Source organism: Musa acuminata, chromosome BXJ1-5 (assembly GCF_036884655.1).
Source record: "Musa acuminata AAA Group cultivar baxijiao chromosome BXJ1-5, Cavendish_Baxijiao_AAA, whole genome shotgun sequence".
NCBI lineage: Eukaryota > Viridiplantae > Streptophyta > Magnoliopsida > Zingiberales > Musaceae > Musa > Musa acuminata.
The window spans coordinates 7,082,135-7,099,071 of NC_088331.1; the positions used below are offsets into that span (position 1 = coordinate 7,082,135).

The 16,937-nt window shown below is 44.0% G+C and overlaps 4 protein-coding genes across 6 annotated transcripts; 2 read left to right on the top strand and 2 right to left on the bottom strand.

Annotated features, from left to right (window-relative positions):
- Positions 1-359: 359 nt before the first annotated feature.
- Positions 360-4,760, top strand: LOC135673450 (65-kDa microtubule-associated protein 3-like). Of its 3 annotated transcripts, none has more exons than XM_065182434.1 (15): positions 360-484; positions 578-678; positions 1,294-1,382; positions 1,686-1,892; positions 2,056-2,295; positions 2,387-2,596; positions 2,675-2,830; positions 2,938-3,097; positions 3,209-3,360; positions 3,446-3,533; positions 3,661-3,734; positions 3,821-3,895; positions 3,989-4,184; positions 4,281-4,367; positions 4,448-4,760. In XM_065182434.1, the coding sequence occupies exons 3-15, from the start codon at positions 1,311-1,313 to the stop codon at positions 4,612-4,614; spliced, it is 1,884 nt and encodes a 627-aa protein (XP_065038506.1). In that variant the 5' UTR covers positions 360-484; positions 578-678; positions 1,294-1,310; the 3' UTR covers positions 4,615-4,760. The 3 variants fall into 3 exon arrangements, with proteins under 3 accessions (XP_065038506.1, XP_065038508.1, XP_065038507.1); XM_065182436.1 differs by having other exon boundaries at positions 4,451-4,590; XM_065182435.1 differs by lacking the exons at positions 360-484; positions 578-678 and adding an exon at positions 812-946.
- Positions 4,761-5,567: 807 nt separating this feature from the next.
- LOC135675206 (leucine-rich repeat extensin-like protein 3) lies at positions 5,568-5,852 on the bottom strand. Its single transcript, XM_065185483.1, has one exon. The coding sequence runs from the start codon at positions 5,850-5,852 to the stop codon at positions 5,568-5,570; it is 285 nt and encodes a 94-aa protein (XP_065041555.1).
- A 901-nt stretch (positions 5,853-6,753) lies between these two features.
- Positions 6,754-8,835, top strand: LOC135673452 (uncharacterized GPI-anchored protein At4g28100-like). The gene is made up of 3 exons (XM_065182438.1): positions 6,754-7,529; positions 8,035-8,302; positions 8,583-8,835. The coding sequence occupies exons 1-3, from the start codon at positions 6,933-6,935 to the stop codon at positions 8,636-8,638; spliced, it is 921 nt and encodes a 306-aa protein (XP_065038510.1). The 5' UTR covers positions 6,754-6,932; the 3' UTR covers positions 8,639-8,835.
- Positions 8,836-9,921: 1,086 nt separating this feature from the next.
- Positions 9,922-11,668, bottom strand: LOC135673451 (protein HYPER-SENSITIVITY-RELATED 4-like). Its single transcript, XM_065182437.1, has 2 exons — positions 10,584-11,668; positions 9,922-10,472 (listed from the first exon to the last, which is right to left on the bottom strand). The coding sequence occupies exons 1-2, from the start codon at positions 11,568-11,570 to the stop codon at positions 10,110-10,112; spliced, it is 1,350 nt and encodes a 449-aa protein (XP_065038509.1). The 5' UTR covers positions 11,571-11,668; the 3' UTR covers positions 9,922-10,109.
- Between the last annotated feature and the right edge of the window lie 5,269 nt (positions 11,669-16,937).

Below are 16,937 nucleotides of genomic sequence, written 5' to 3' on the forward strand. Positions count from 1 at the left end.
ACTCTCTCTCTCTCTCTCTCTCTCTCTCTCTCTCTATGACTACATTGGATCCCATCCTCTATTTCTAAAATCAGCAATCAAGAAGAAAAGATTAAAAGCGAAATCTGCAGAGGAAGAGATGCATTTGAGCTTACCGGTCCAAATAAAACTATTTCGAGAGATAGAAGGTTCCTCTGCTACATTGGTTTGTTTTTTCTTGGAGAGTTGTTGGCTCGTTGGTTGTGAATCGTACGCCACCTCCGCTCCTTTCGACTTCCCACCCGCCCCCCCTCTCCCGTTTCCGTATTAAACGAATTAAAAATAAACCAATAAAAAAAAACAAATAATAGAACATTTACTAAATTTAAATTACATGATGATACGGACGTCCGTGCGAAAACTTGCGCCCAATTCCCCATCCTTTTCTCTCCATTTCTCGATTCTACCTTCTGCTGCCGGCGTCCCAAATCCAAATCCTGCTTCGTCGGGCGGTTTCGTCTCTCGGGTGCAAACTCTCTCCTCTTTTCTACGGTGGCATTTCTTCTCTAGGCTGTTTTGGCGTTGGCCATGGATTTGACGGTCTATTGATCTTTCGTAGGTAGGACGCGAATGCAGTGCCTTCAATTTGGTTCTCTGATTCATCGGCCTTCAACTTCGCAGGTTTCGCAGATTCATTCAGGCTTCTGGCCGTCCGTATTGGTAAGCAAATGCCAAATTCATTGGAAAGGGAGATACCGTAATTGATTGGCTGAAATAAGCACATCTTTCTTTTCTTTTTATCGTTCTTGATTGGGATTCCTGAAATTAGATTTCTGACCCTAAACCAGGACGAGGAGACGATGGTTATAAGGAATACCTAATCAGGACAAGAGATTTGATCGTCTATCATTAAGTACAGTAGAACATAATCGTCATTTGGGATGGCTTGTTGAGTTCCTTAATCCCTTAACTTGAAAATTGACGCCAGGTTTGGTTTTCTTAAAATCCTTTCCCAAGGAAATATGATATCTCTGTTTCCTCTCGTTGCTGGATTTCGTCCAATTGTAACCAGATATGTGAAGTAATTTGCTTGATTCCTCATTTTACTTGACATTGCCTCATCGATGGCTTTATTATTACTATTATTATTTCTTGGTGTATCTATACGAACCAACATTGTGTTTTTCCTCGAGTTTTATGTGCGAGAAGATTATAAGAAGAATATAAAAAAGAAAAAATGAATAATTCTTGGATGCCCGACCATTTTCAAACTTTCTGGTTCGATGGTGATATTTGGATCGCCCTTATTATTTTTTCTTTCTGAATTTCTTGCAGAGAACAGTGGCTTTACCATGGCTCGTAATCCCAATGATCCACTCCCACAAGTTGAAACAACATGTGAATCTCTTCTCGATGAGCTTCAGGTTCCTTACAGTTTCACCTAATTCTTTTCAGTTTCTTCATTCTCCATTTGCTGAACGAGAAAGTGATAGAATGGGACATGTACATATGGATTCTTGAGACCGAAAAAAGCATCATGTTTACAAAAACATGCAGCTTGTCACATTTATGAGATGTAACAAGCCCAGTCGACACTGTTTTATCAGTTGATCGGTCGCATACTCAATTGTGTCGCTTCTGGAGATCCTGATGCCTCATCTATCGGCACATAGCATGATTTATAGATCCAGCAAAATTTGCTTACTTAATGAATACTATTGCCTCAGGTTATATGGGATGAACTTGGTGAATCTGATGCCGAAAAGGATAAAATGCTTCTTGAACTAGAACAGGAGTGCCTAAATGTGTACAGAAGAAAGGTTGATCAGGCAAACCTGTATAGAGCTCAGCTGCAGCAACAAATTGCTGATTCTGAAGCAGAGATAGTAGCCATATGTTCTTCCATGGGCGAACGACCAGTGCATATAAGGCAGGTTTGTCTCGTCTCATGACTTTATGGTAGTCTATTTGATCCTTTCTATCTCTCATTGGTTCAGTGGTGGTGTATAGATTATTCACTGCTATTTTCTCCTGTTCTAGATATGATAATAAGAAGATTAATGTTGCTTATGTCGGTCATGTTTTTTATCCAATAAGAGTCCTGGCTTCTTAAAGGAGCAGCTGAAGGCCACTGCCCTGAAGCTGGAAGAGATGCACAAGAGGAAAAGTGAAAGACTGAACCAATTTTTAGAGGTTCTGGATCAGATACAAAAGATCTCAACTGAGATTTGTCCTACTGAGTATGATCCATCTAAGTTTGCAATTGATGGATCTGACCTGTCCGTTAGAATACTAGAAGATTTGCAGACACAGCTACAATCACTTCAGAAGGAGAAGGTTGGAGTCTTTAGATCCTGCTCTGTTCTTTTTTTCTTTAGAAACGTTTCAGAGCAGCTGCCGTTGCTAATTTTCAGACTTGTTAATCTAGAGCGAGCGGTTGAGGCAAGTCATGGATCACTTGAATACTCTGAAAAAATTGTGCCTTGTAGTTGGCATTGATTTCAAAGAAACAATCAGAGAGGTACAACCCGGCTTAGACCAAGATGAAGGATCAAAGAACATCAGCAACAACACCATAGAAAGTCTTGCATCTGCTATTGAAAACATGCGAAAGATCAAGATAAAAAGAATGCAGAAGGTAATTGAAGTTACTGTAAATGTTCTTTTGCGAGTTTAAATATTCTGATATTCCAAGTTGAACCATGACCTATGCCAGCTTCAAGATCTGGTGACTGCCATGTTGGAGTTGTGGAATCTGATGGACACACCAAATGAGGAACAACAGCAATTCCAGAAAGTAACATGTAATATAGCTGCATCAGAGCAAGAGTTTACAGAGCCCAATGCTCTTTCCATGGACTTCATCAATTATGTATGAAGCGACTGAGGGTTTCCCATTTGAGTTGTTCTAATGTTCCCTCCACAGGAATTGTTCATTTCAAGTTATATTTGCAATGTTTTTTAAATTTTTTCCCACAGGTGGAAGCAGAAGTTTTAAGACTCGAACAGTTAAAAGCTAGCAAGTTGAAAGAGCTAGTTCTGAGGAAGAAAACTGAGCTAGAAGAGATTCGTCGGAGAACTCATCTGGTTGCAGAAGCAGACTATGAACCAGAATTTTCAATCGATGCTGTTGAGGCAGGTAACAAGATGATTTTCGTGAGTGATGACATATTTCATAAGTTCGTTTTTTCCTTGCCCATTTTGTTGCCCACATTCCTCGGTCATCGTAATCCCATTTTGCTGGCTGCAGGAGCCACTGATGCATCTTTAGTGTTAGAGCACATAGAAGCTCAGATTTCAACTGCTAAAGAAGAAGCTTTTAGCAGGAAAGACATTCTCGAACGTGTAGAAAAATGGTTGGCTGCATGTGAAGAGGAGGCTTGGCTAGAAGAGTACAATAGGGTTAGAGATTTCGGTAAATTAACAATGAAAGCTTCCTCAATTCTTATCTGAAATTGTTCACAATTGTTGTTCCTGGTTATTGTAGGATGAAAACCGTTATAGCGCTGGAAGAGGTGCTCACTTAACACTGAAGCGTGCCGAAAAGGCTCGTGCTTTAGTCAGCAAGATTCCAGGTTAGGATTCAGAATTGTCCAGGATATAGAACACCATACATATATCGTAAAAGCTCTCTTGCTGTGTTCTGCATGCAAGTAAATAGATTGTACGATGTTTTCCGGCTACTTATTGTATCTTGTGCAGCAATGGTGGACACTCTGGAAAACAAAGTAACCGCATGGGAGAAAGAAAGGGGCACTGAGTTCATATATGACGGTGTAAGCATTTACAATCCATCGTGGCCATTGTGTGTAAGGCAGACATGATTAAGGAACGCACTCTCTCCTTTTGCATTCAATTTCAGGCCCCCCTTCTGTCAATGCTGGAGCAATACATCACAGTGAGTCAAGAGAAAGAACAAGAGCGCAAGAGGCAGAGAGTAATGCTTTTCTTATAGAAATCTTCACCTGAACTATGACGTTTTTTTTTTGTAATTGCTCGACTATGAATTCACAAAACATTCATGATTCAGGATCAGAAGAAGCTCCAGGGACAACTCACAGCTGAGAAAGAAGTGCTTTATGGGTCCAAACCAAGCCCAGCAAAGCTTCAGAGTTTCAAAAAAACACACAAGACATTGACGTTGAGTCCATCCCAAAGGATATCTCTTGGTGCAGCTGCTACAAACTCACCCAAGAAGGCATATGAAGTGGGTACTGTTTCTACTGGTTAGTTTCTGATCAAAATCAATTTCAAATGTAAGGATCATGCATCTCAAACGGTGCAAGCAATTAATCGTGGAAACGACATTTTTTCTTCCGTAGGTACGAGAGGCATAGACAATGCTGGTCTTTCAGAGAAGTCATCATCGAACGCTACAGCTACTGCTACTTTTGAAACAAGCAGCCCCTGTAAACCCTTTGCCTCCTTTACTTCCAGTTCGCAACATTCTCTCCATACCCTCTCAAGTCTAAACCCATTGATGGTGCAGCAGAAGACGTGAAAGAGACCACGAAGGCCATGCCGGTATCAACTCCTAAAAGTCCGAGGAAAGTTGCAGCGGACGGGACAGGGGAAGGAGACGCGACAGAGTACTCGTTCGAAGAAAGAAGGCTCGTTTTCTGTCTGTCTCGGAAGAGAGACGAAGGAGCTCTCTAGCCTTTCGCACTATGTCCAGCCGATGCCCATCATAGAGGTTCTGGTAAGAAGCACTTCGCGGGATGGACATGAGATTGGTTCATGTTATTGAGAGCTGAAGTAAACTAAGGAGGTCACGTCAGGTCATGTCGCTACTACTACTACTACTGTCACTGCAAAAATTAACTACGACGGTCATCTTGTCCAGGAAAGCTATCAAAAGAGATTTAACCTGTAAATGTTATTCGTAATCAACGATTGCACGTATCTGTGGGTGTGGACGAGAGCACTGAACGCAGGCTCGCTCATGCAACGTACGTAATAGCATGTCAAAACTAATCAACAATGACTATTCGTCATCAGACCTAAATAAATGAATAAACGGTAGGGATGAGTGACACATCGATCAAATGAGTTGTCGAGCAGCTGTTCACAACTTTCCCTTCGTACTCACTTTCATAGTAGGATTGTGACTTTGCACCACACCTTATTGTATGAACTCTATGTAGATTTGCATTACGACTCCGTTGTATCCTATCCCTGCAAGCTTCTTCAAAGAAGCCATCGTTTCTGCCAGTTTGATGCTGCTTTAAATTGTCAATTACAACACCACCTTTTTAATTATTTTTATGGACCGATGATATATACACTGACAACCACCGATCTTGCTATATGTCTGCAGAAAATATAAATTGCAGTGCGATTGAAAAGCCAAAACTGCAGCACAATCAACCATTATTTACATAACAATTCAGGTATTTATCTCAGGCATCCAAACTAGCCAGAAATTAAGCTGTGAATGCACAATCAAATCGCGTCTGAGCATTGAATAAACGTGATTTAAGTACATCCCTAGCTAAGTTGCTTAAACACAAGATCTATCAAACGTTGTTTGTCCATATGTTGGAAGCAAGATGAAATGTAATCAGTATATGGCGGGGAAATGAGGAACACATACGAGGTATATATGTCCGCTACCAGATAAGAAATGGAAGTAACACTGTGAACAAAGGCACACAGATTGCACCACTGCGAGCTATAGCGGCGGAGGACCGGGGCGGCGGCGGCGGCCTCTTGTAGTAGAAAGGGAAGTACGGGAGGATCGGATCAGGCGGCGGAGGTGCAGGAAGGGTGTAATACGTTGGAGAGTAGTACGGCAGGTAACCTGATGGCGGCGTGTAGTATCCATCAGACGGAGTCCCCGGCGGCGGAGGGTAACCCCACTGAGGCTCTGATGGCGGTGGTGGAGGGTAATTCATGACCGACGTGGGCGGCGGAAGGCACGGATATGGACATTCCGGTGAGGAGAAGTCGGAGACACTCAATCGAAGGCGATCAAAGAACAACAGGAACAAAAGAAGCGAAGAGATGACCTTCAGAAGCATGTCCAGGGTTCAAAAGGAGGAAAAGAAAGAGGTGAAAGATGAAGAAGGGAAGAGAAGACTGAGGCATGCAATAATTGATGCACTGGTAATGGCGAGAGATGGTGGAGGGTATGATGATAAGGGTGGTAAGGTAACATCACATAGAGGGGTAAATTGGGAAACCGATGATGAGATTTCATGCATAATGGCAGTGAATTTGCTATCGTGTGCAGTTGGATGTCAATGTCAACGCATTTATTGTCACCTGCTACCAATTATTCACGAAAGCAAAAGAGAGAGAGAGAGAGACTCACAGAAAGCACTAGATTTTCAAATAATCAAATAAATATTTAAACCTTCGAAAAGCAAAAATAATAATTATATAATAATCCAAACTTGAGCTTGTTTGGTTTCCCTATTAGTCTGATCATAAAATGCATCTAATTCTCACTTATTATTATTTTCCTCTTATCCCAAAGAAATTGTCAGCTAAAATATGCGTTGTGGACGAGCATTCCCATTACAAGAAGAGTCTTGAACACCTATATAGCTCATAGCACACATAACCTTCGAACTATTCTCGAGCAATAATGAATTGCTTTAATAGTAATTCCTGCGTGATTCTATTTGATGCCGCCATCATATTCGTGTTCCAAATGAATCGATGGAGTTTTTGGCTGCAGGGACTTGATGTGATTGTACTGATAAATGAAGCCAATGATCAAATGCCATGTCATCGAGATACTGATATTTCTGTCCGCATGAAGGGTTTGTTCCCTGTGCTTCTTGCCTGGCCGGCATGCAGCTACTACTGAAGCCGCCACCACAGTGCCGCCTCCTCCATCTACTGATCTTTCTGGTCTTGTCCTTCTTCTTCCACACCACCACCACGTCGAATAAGCGCAAAGCAGCGGCAACAGTAGCAGCAACATTGAGGAAGGCTGGTGGGATATTAACAAGTGAAGAGGAGTAGTGATGCCTCGAGTGCTCCCCTTTGTCACCATCTTGGTTCTTCTGTTCCTCCTCCTCTCCTCCGCTGCCACAGACCCTCATCCGGCCACCGTCCCCGCCTCGCCGGAGTGGTCCTCGGCAGCCTGCCCACTCGACATCCCCGACGACCTCCTTCACGACATCGCCACCGCCTGCTCTCCGGTTGACTCCGGCTCGGACTCCCACTCCCACTCGGCCACACTCAGCCGCTGCTGCCCTTCCCTGGCCGCTTCCCTTCACGCCGCCCATGCCGCTGCGGCCCTCGCCGTCCTCTCCCCGGCTTCCAACAACGGGAGCGCCGTGCCGGACCCGCCCGACGATTCCGAGGGCTGCGCTTCGGCGGCGGAGGTGGCCCTGCGAGCCCGCGGCGTGCTGCTCCCCCGGCCCAACGAGACCTGCGACTTGACGTACTGCTACTGCGGCGTCCGCCTCCGCCGCCTCCACTGCCCCGGGCCCTTCGTGGCCTCCGCCGCCGGTGGGCGGTGGGTGCCCGCAAATGAGGACACGGCGACGCTAATACAGACCGAGTGCCGCCTACCGGAGCTCGATGGCTGCACCCGCTGCCTCCACTCTCTCTATCAGGTGACCTCCGTCCCCCTTCCTACTCCACCTGCTTCCTGTTGCTTTCTAATTCCTTTTTATTAAATGTACATTGCATTCACTTTGTTGGCCTCAATTTATTGTTCTACTGCCTGATTTATTACTCTCAGAAAACGAGAGAGTGTTTAGATCAACATGACGATGATATTGGTAATCAAAGGACTGTAATGACTGTTCGAATAAGTTGAACCAAAAGCTACCTCACGTGTACGAGTATAAAAAGCATGCAAAAGAATACATGCACGTGATAGCAATATGTAGTTTTTGATAGATTCACTGGACTCTCTGCTCCCGAGTTACCAATCCATCCATGCACTAACAATAATTGTGAAGAGGGACTTCCATTTGCTGACCTTTGACGTTTTCTCTGACGTTTCTTGCGATCAGGCAGCATGTCTTGCCATGTCGGTCTCTCTGACACAACCATTTGCTGACCTTTGTACACGCCCCTTACTTGGTTTGATTCTTTTTTCTGTGCGTGTTACAGCTACGGAGCGAGGAAGCGGAGGGGGTGACCAGTGACGTGACGGCGATGGACCGGCAGAGGGAGTGCCAGCTCATGGGTCTGACATGGCTGTTAGATGAGAACCGGGCCCACTACCTGCATGTGGCTGCCCTCGTCTTCCGCGCCTTCATGGCCTCCCCTACCGGCGTGGATCCCACCTCCTGCTCCGTCCCCGGCGGTACCGGCGACGACATACCGCTGCTGGTGGACTCTGGTTGGGTCGGCGCGGGGTCATCGTCAACATTTCACGGTTTCTTCCTCTGCGCTCTCTCCTTGTTTCTTTTGACCATTAATCACTGATCGATATGATCTCACGGGGAGAGAGAGAGAGAGAGAGAGAGAGAGAGAGAGAGAGAGAGAGAGAGGCGTTTATTATTGATAGATATACTTTCATTTTAATTACTTTGATTTTTGTTGTGTTGTGTGCTCTATCTGTGGAGTCGAGCTTACGCCTCGGGTGGGTTCCCTTCTTGTTCCATGCCGTCACCCAAGGCATACCATTTAGCATCTTTTCATTTGTTTATCTGCAGGGGTGGAGACACTGATCGGCAAGTGGACCTGCTACGCATATTTTTCGTTTCATTAAGGACAAGACTAAGTTTTGGATCCACGTAGAACTTGGTTGTGTGACGTACATGGACCTTTTCTGAGGCCTTTTTCCTCATGAAGCCATTCCACATATCAAGATCTGTTCTTGGATATAATAGTTCCAACACATAGTTGGATTTCTTTTTGAGGGTGGGTGGGTGTGTGTTTATATATAAATATGTAGCATTTCTCCTTTGTTCTCATGTAGGAAAGAGAATCTAAGATTTCGCCTAGCAGACATGATATATGAATTGTAATGCTAAGCCATTAAATGAGACAGTATTTTGGCAGTAAGAGCTATCTCTTTCAACAATTAAATGATTCTCGCACCAGTTTGGAGAAGACACCTTTATTCTTGGATTCCTCCATCCACTTATCAGCATCGTCCATATCATTCATGCCATCACTCGTCTGGCAGATTCCATTAATCTTTGTTCTCACGCAGTATATATTTCCAATCTTGCAAACAGTTTCTCCTCAGCTTTCGACTGATATCAATCAAACCACCGAGTGTTTTCTTGCTTCCATCCAATGATTTCTGTCAGGCAGATGCAATCAAGGCGATTCAATTTCTTCTGAGACCAGAAGCTATTAACGGAGCTCACAGGCGTACGTATGCGTCGAAATATAGGATCGCATAGAGGAAAACTGCAGCATAAGCATAACAATTGATAGTCATGTATGGTCACATATACATGGGATGAGGTCACAGGAAATGGGTTCCCTTCTCGGTTGATGACGGCTTCCCGAGGACCCATCAGGAGGAGCGAGCTCCTTTTAGATTTTACCTTCGCCCCATGGCAAAGCTTTATTTATAGCGCAGGCAAAATTTAATTCCTTCTTGTCAGAAGACCTGAAGCAAACAATCAACAAGAGAATCGATCACAAGAGTGCATATAGATTTCCTGTTGACGTGAACCATTTCATCTTATTATTGCCAGAAATCAAAAGCAGCAATGAGCTTAGGTGGGAGCTGCGGCAGACCTCTCATATCTTATTCGAAGTCGCATTCTATCACGATATGTTGTTTTCTCCGGTGATTCAGAAAGGCCTTTAGAAACAGAGGAGTCTGTAGGTAACTCCTCTGTTTTGCTTGCTCTCTCCTGTCAACTGTTGCAGGTGCAGCACTTTTGTTACGTGTGAGACGACATTGTTTATTAATAATTGATTCAGTAATCACTGCAAAAACAGAGAAGTTTGTAGTCGCAAATCTCACTTGGTCTTTTTTTTTGCTTTTTGACTCTGTCAATATGTTCATCACGTCGTTGATTGAGGTAAGTGTTATCACGATGCCATGCATCCTTTGCAATGTACTCTCTCTTGATTATTATTGTTATTATTCGGTTTCTCTGATGCATTGAGATGAAATCGTAAGACGCTCCAGTGGTTCCTTCCGCAAGTCATGGGCAGGTGCTTGGCCTATACGCATATGCCCTTTTTCGTCATCGTCTCGAATCCTTGTGTGGAAACTAAGCTTCGGCTTCCATCGTCTTTGCTCGGAGGTACTCGAGCAGCCCCTCCAGTGCAGTGTCGGCGTCATCGCTCCGCATCAGCTGTTCGGCGACCTCCGCAGGGGTCACCTCCACCTCCCGTATCAGCCCTTCGATGTCTGCAAACAAGCTGTGCTCGTCGATGGCGTGGTAGTTGGAGGCCAGCACTCTGAACGCGTGAGGCCCGCAGTAGCCCATGTGGATGTGCATGTCCATTCTGCCAGGTCGGAGAAGAGCAGGGTCGAGTCGATCCTTGTAGTTGGTGGTCAACACGATGATTCGCTCTTCTCCGCTGGTCGACCATAGCCCGTCGATGAAGTTGAGCAACCCCGACAGCGTTATCTGTAACACATGAGCAGACATCTCTGGTAAGTGATTGCTAATTACTTGATGGATGATCATGTGCTTGATTAGTCCTGCTCTGCAAGAGAGGAGTGGAGGATCGCATCTGACCTTATCATCATTGGACGTGGACGGAGACGTGGCGTCGGATTCCTTCTCGTCCCGCTTCTGCAGATCCACGGAGCAATCGATGTCCTCCACCACGAGGATCGACCGGTTTGACATCCCCACCAGCAATCTGCGCAGGGTGGTATTCCAATTTACTTCAGCAAGCTCCAGATCGTAGATGTCGAACTTGAGATAGTTGGCCATGGCGGCGATCAAGCTCGATTTGCCAGTCCCCGGCGGCCCGTAGAGAAGATAGCCGCGCTTCCAGGCTTTGCCGATCCTACTGTAGTAGTCCTTCCGCTTCACGAATCTCGCGAGATCCTCCATCACCGCCGCCTTGAGCTTGGGGTCCATCGCCAATGTGTCGAACGTGGAAGGGTGGTGGAGGTTTATGGGGCACCACCCGTCCCCCTCGTTCATGTGGAGCTGCAGCGTCCTGTCCTGCTCTCTGATGGCCTTGGCTTGCTCGAGGATGAAGGGCAAGTAGGAGTGGAGGATCTTGTCTTTGTGCTTCTGGTGGAAGCTGACCACGAACGACCTCGACTCGGTGGCGGAGCTCGAGAAACGGTTGTTGGTGTGGCTTGACGATCGGTCGACTTGTTGGCTGATCAGTTGCCACTTGAATTCGATGTCTTGGTAGACATCGATCATCTCCTCGCCCGGTTCTAGCGAGACCACCATGCTTTTGCCTTCCTCCACCATGCTTACTCGCAGGGATCGCATGCTGCGGTTGATCCTGGTGGACAGGTAAGTCCTGGCAGCGTCGAACACCAGGTTGGATGCGTAGCCTTCAGCCTGATCAATGACGATGGTGTGCTCAGAGGACAGGCGGGATCGGAGGCAGTCGAACCTCGAGAAGATGTAGTCTCGGAGCTCGTAAGGAATGACGTCGTTGACGACGGTGCGGGCCAGCATCATAGACGCTGCCACCGAGGCTGCAGTCGTGAGGGCTTTCTTGTACGACTCGAAGAATTTGTTCTCTGCAGCCATGGACGCGAAGGTGGAGGTTTCTCTGTGCCTCTCGATCAGTGTGGCCTTCTCTCGCTTCTCCTTTCCACACACACACACACACTCTCTCTCTCTCTCTCTCTGTGGAGATGGAGATGGTTTGTTTAAGTCTTGGGGATTGTATTATAAGGAATTGGGAGCAGTGGCTTCTGATTCCACGGAAAAGTCGTCGAAGGATGACAGGGTATTCACACTACTTTCTTGGGCATAATTCTCTGGCCTTTCTTGGGCGCCAATCTTCCTATTCGTACCGAGAAAGCTTCAGGTCTGCTGATGGCCGCATGCAGGTCGATGGAATCCTGGTCATCCTTCGAGTCGCCCTCGAATCAACGGTGCTGCTATGCTCCACATCTAGAACTTGTAGACATTGTCGATTCCACAAACGTGGAAATGCGCTGTGGTACTCCAGCATCACCGTCACGTAAAAGCGAAAAGAATAGAAAGAATAAAAGATAAAAAAATTTATTAAAGAAATTTTATTGAAGAAACTTGATTGTATTCACATATCTCTTTCTTATTTATACATATTAGGAGGAAGAATTTTCTTTAATAGAATAAATGATTTCCTCATATAGTTGGAAAAATCTTATTTACTATCATGCTCCCACAAGATGGTGTTCCTATCAAGGATATCAATCTTGGATCGATGGAAAGTAAACAGTTTACGAACGAGAGGCTTCGTAAGGCAAGAGCAGATCGTTGTTGTTGTTGCTGCGGTTACGACGGTGACGACTGCAGTAGAAGAGAAAGCTGCAGCAATGGAAAAAGAGGAAGAAGCTGCAGCATAAGAGAAAGCTACAACGATGCTACAACAGAAGAGAAAGCTACAGTATAGGAGGAAGCTGTAGCGATTTGGTGGAGAAACTTGCAACGATTTGCTCTTAGCAGAAGTTGAGGATCGACAATGATGGAGGATATAAACCAGGAATAACCTTTGTATATGAACAAATACTAGAAGACCATAATATGCAGTGGAATTAAATGGAATCATAATCAAACAAAACACCAAGATATACGTGAAAAACCTCTTCAATGTGAAGGGTAAAAACCACAGGGCAAACTAGAGATAATCCATTATGAGAATAATGAATTTACAAATCTCAATATCTTGCCCTAAACCCTAGCAACAATCTCAAGAGAAAAACTATGATACAAGGATCACGTCACTGCCCACAATATCTAAAACCTCCCCAAGTAATCACAGTAAGAGTCTACTGTAGATTTGATCTAACCTGAGATGAGAACACTGTTAGATGATTGAGAACAACCTCTCTGCGTTGTCCTTGTCTTCTTCCCTTTCTTTCTCTTCTTTTTCTGCCTTGTTTTCTTCCTTTTCTTTGGAATCCCGTGGCTCTATTCTTCTCCCACGTTGCTGCCCTATTTAAGCCTTTTTTTGCCTCCAAAACGCAGCCATCACACCCCTTCTAATGTTAATTAGAGTTAGGTTAAGAGGGGGTGTGGGCTGTGGGCTACCCAAGCCGACTATGGGCTGAATCTGTGGGCTGCCAGCCCAACAACCTCCCCCTTCAACCCATAAGGGAGGATGTTCCATGAGTCTTCAATGTGAAGCCATACCGACCAACTGTCGGCATATCTCCTATCTTTCTTTTGGTAAGGTCTTCGTCAACATGTCTGCTCCGTTGTCATCTGTGTGAATTTTCTGAAGCGGCAATTGCTTCTCTTTCTGCTCACTTTCAACTGCATCCTAGTAACTCTTTGGTTCACCTGCATCAGTAAGCATCACATACTCATCTTTAGAGTATCTTCTGGAAGGTTGACGTTGTCTGGAAGATTTTCTCAATTGAGGTTCTGCTGGAACTTGCTCTCCTACTTCTTCTTGCTCAACATGTCCTGCAGGTAGATCAACATTAGGCTCTACACTATCTTCCTACACATCTCCCCCATTGATATACTGGAGGAATAACTGTGTCACAATCTACTAATTCTTCTACAGAAGTATTGGCTAGTGCCTTCTTATTCAAATCTTCAAAAGTTTGATCCTCAAAGAAGACTACATCTCTGCTTCTAAACACCTTCTGCTTTTCTGGGTCCCAAAGCCTGTAACCAAAATGATCATGTGAGTAACTAAGAAAAATACATTCTTTAGTCTTACCATCCAGCTTTGACCTCTCATTATCTGGAACATGTGCAAATGCACGACAACCAAATACTCTCAAATGCTTGTAGGAAACATCTTTCCCTGACCATACATGCTTTACAACATTACCATCTAGGGCTGTACATGGTGATAAGTTGATCACATCAACTGCAGTCCTCAAAGCCTCATCCCAAAACCTTTTGGGTAGCTTGGCCTGTGAAAGCATACATCTGATCATTTCCATGATGGTGCGGTTCATCCTCTCTGTAATTGCATTATGCTGAGGTGTACCAGGAACTATCATCTCATGTTGGATCCCATGTGGCCTGCAATAGTCATTAAACAATCATATATACTCACCACCATTATATGATATTATGCATTTCAATTTCCTTTCTGTCTCCCTTTCAACCATAGCATGAAACTCTTTGAAGATATTAATCACATGATCTTTAGTCTTCAAAGCATAGGCCCAAATTTTCCTGAAAAAATCATCTATAAAAGTGACAAAATAAAGTGCACCACTTATACCAAGAACATCAACAGATCTGTTAGGAGTTTTTGTCCTCAAAGGATCACATACATCTGTATAAACACGGTCTAAGGCATGCATTTTTCTAGACAAAGCAGGAGTAGTAAATGAAACTCTATGTTGTTTACCTGCCAAACAATCAATACAAGGGTTCAGATATATATCTCTGAGGTCTGGTAATACCTCTTTCTTGGAAAGAGCTTGCAGCCCCTTCTCGCTCATGTGTCCCAATCGCCTATGCCACAACTCCATGCTGAAGTCTTTTTCTATAGCATTTAACTACTCACCATAAGCTTTAGCCTGCAACCTGTACAAAGTATGACATTTCTTTCCATTAGCTATAACAAGAGAACCCTTACTGAGCTTTCATTGTCCTCTGTGAAATCTGCTTTCATAGTCTTCATCATCTAGCCTTCCAACTGAAATTAGATTTAGCCTCAAGTCAACCACATGCCTCACATCCTTAAGCACCAACTTGCAGCCCAGGTTGGTCTTTAAATGGATATCACCCATGCCTATAATGTCTTTGTGTCATAGTTGCCCATCTTGACAATACCAAAATTTCCAGACCTGTATGTAGCAAAAAACTCTCTTCGTGGTGTAGAATGATAAGAAGCACCTATGTCAATCACCCACTCAAGATCCTGACACACACAAGAAAAAATATCATCAGAAGGAGACAAAATCAAATAATCACCACCTTGCATTGTAGTTGTAGTATTATCCTTTGACTCTGTAGACTCCACTTCTTTTTCCTTTTTCTTGCTCTTCTTAGGTTGCTTACATTGGTTCTTGTAATTCCTTTTTCACCATAGTTATAGCAAACAATATACTTTTTTGATCTTGACTTGCTTCTACCCATGCGTGAACTGCTTCTAGACTTTGACCTTTCTCTGTTCTCTGAGATAAATGCCTGTGAATCATTATGAGATGTTGTCAAACTCTTTCTTCTCAACTCCTCATTCAACAAACTGCTTGTTATTTGACTTATAGTGACAACATCACCTGGCGCAGAATTACTGAGGGAAACCACCAGTGTCTCCCAACTTTCTGGTAATGAACTGAGAAGTAACAATGCCTGCAACTCATCATCAAGAGACATTTTCATAGAGGATAACTGGTTAGTAATACTTTGCATTTCATTTAAATGTTCAGCAATAGAAGCATCCTCTCTATATTTTAGGTTCACAAATTTTCTGATAAAAAAAGCTTTGTTGTCTGCTGTTTTTCTTTCATAGAGACTTTCCAACTTTTTCCAAAGAGAATATGAAGAAATTTCAGTAGAAACATGATGAAAGATACTATCATCAAACCACTGTCGAATAAATCCAATTGTTTTTCGATCTAACATCTTCCACTCATCATCTGTCATAGTTGTGAGTTTTGCACTATCCCCCCTGCAAAGGTCTATACAAATCTTTGCAATACAAGAGATCTTCCATTCTTGGTTTCCATATCATCCAATTGTTTCCATTTAAACTAATTATGCGAGAAACATTACTAGCCTCCATGTTCAAATCCAAAATTAAATCACCAAAACCTTTTTGATGGGGGATATAAACCAGGAATAACCTTTGTATATGAACAAATACTAGAAGACCATAATATGCAGCGGAATTAAATGAAATCACAATCAAACAGAACACCAAGATATACGTGGAAAACCCCTTCAACATGAAGGGTAAAAACCACGGGACAAACTAGAGATAATCCACTATGAGAATAATGAATGTATAAATCTCAATCTCTTGCCCTAAACCTTGGCAACAATCTCAAGAGAAAAACATGGATATAAGGATTACGTCATTGCCCACAATATTTAAAACCTCCCCAAGTAATCACAGCAAGAGTCTACTGTAGATTTGATCTAACCTGAGATAAGAACACTGCTAGATGATTGAGAACAGTCTCTCTGCGTTGTTCTTGTCTTTTTCCCTTTCTTTCTCTTCCTTTTCTGTCTTGTTTTCTTCCTTTTCTTTGGAATCCTATGACTCTATTCTTCTCCCACGTTGCTGCCCTATTTAAACCTTTTTCTACCTCCAAAACGCAGCCACCACACCCCTCCTAATGTTAATTAGGGTTAGGCTAAGAGGGGGTGTGGGCTGTAGGCTGCCCAAGCCCACTATGGGCTGAATCTTTGGGCTGCCAGCCCAACAGACAGTTGACAATGAGGCAGCGGACTGTGATTGATGCATATCACAACCTGAAGACGATACTACGGTGGCGGACAACTCGAGCCTGGGGTCGATGTAGGCGGTGTCGGTGAAGAAGAAAGTCGCATGGAGGAGAAGAGGGAAGGAGCAGACAAGGGTTGGAGAGGGATCCACTACCGAGGGCGAGTAGCCGACCGTACCAAAACAGGCCCTCATTATTGTGGTGGCACCTGATGGCGACGTCGGGTGTGATGAAGGCAGCGGTTGGGGTAGCAACGAAGATAAGAAGAATGATTGAAGAAGCTTTATCGAAGAAATTTTATCGAAGAAGTTTGATTGTATTCATGTCAATCATCTATTTATATAGGTTAGGAGGAAAAATTGTTATTAGAGGTGACTTTATAGAAGAAATAGAGAGATTTCTATTAGGCACGCACACCGAGCGAGACCATCGCCTTCGAGGAAGAGAATGGTCGTCGTTCGAGCCATGGTGATGCGGCGTCGAAAGATCACATGGATGGGATGGCACGAGAATGGCGAGGAAGGAAGAATCGACAACGCGATAC

Excerpts from the sequence above, each read along its gene's own strand:
- LOC135673451 (XM_065182437.1), bottom strand. The coding sequence starts at position 11,570 with ATGGCTGCAGAGAACAAATTCTTCGAGTCGTACAAGAAAGCCCTCACG. Across the intron at positions 10,473-10,583 it reads CCACGTCCAATGATGATAAG|ATAACGCTGTCGGGGTTGCT; the intron begins GTCAGATGCGAT and ends CATGTGTTACAG.
- LOC135673450 (XM_065182434.1), top strand. The coding sequence starts at position 1,311 with ATGGCTCGTAATCCCAATGATCCACTCCCACAAGTTGAAACAACATGT. Across the intron at positions 2,831-2,937 it reads CCATGGACTTCATCAATTAT|GTGGAAGCAGAAGTTTTAAG; the intron begins GTATGAAGCGAC and ends TTTTTCCCACAG. Across the intron at positions 3,534-3,660 it reads TTTAGTCAGCAAGATTCCAG|CAATGGTGGACACTCTGGAA; the intron begins GTTAGGATTCAG and ends TATCTTGTGCAG.
- LOC135673452 (XM_065182438.1), top strand. The coding sequence starts at position 6,933 with ATGCCTCGAGTGCTCCCCTTTGTCACCATCTTGGTTCTTCTGTTCCTC. Across the intron at positions 7,530-8,034 it reads GCCTCCACTCTCTCTATCAG|CTACGGAGCGAGGAAGCGGA; the intron begins GTGACCTCCGTC and ends TGCGTGTTACAG. Across the intron at positions 8,303-8,582 it reads GTCATCGTCAACATTTCACG|GGGTGGAGACACTGATCGGC; the intron begins GTTTCTTCCTCT and ends GTTTATCTGCAG.
- LOC135675206 (XM_065185483.1), bottom strand. The coding sequence starts at position 5,852 with ATGAATTACCCTCCACCACCGCCATCAGAGCCTCAGTGGGGTTACCCT.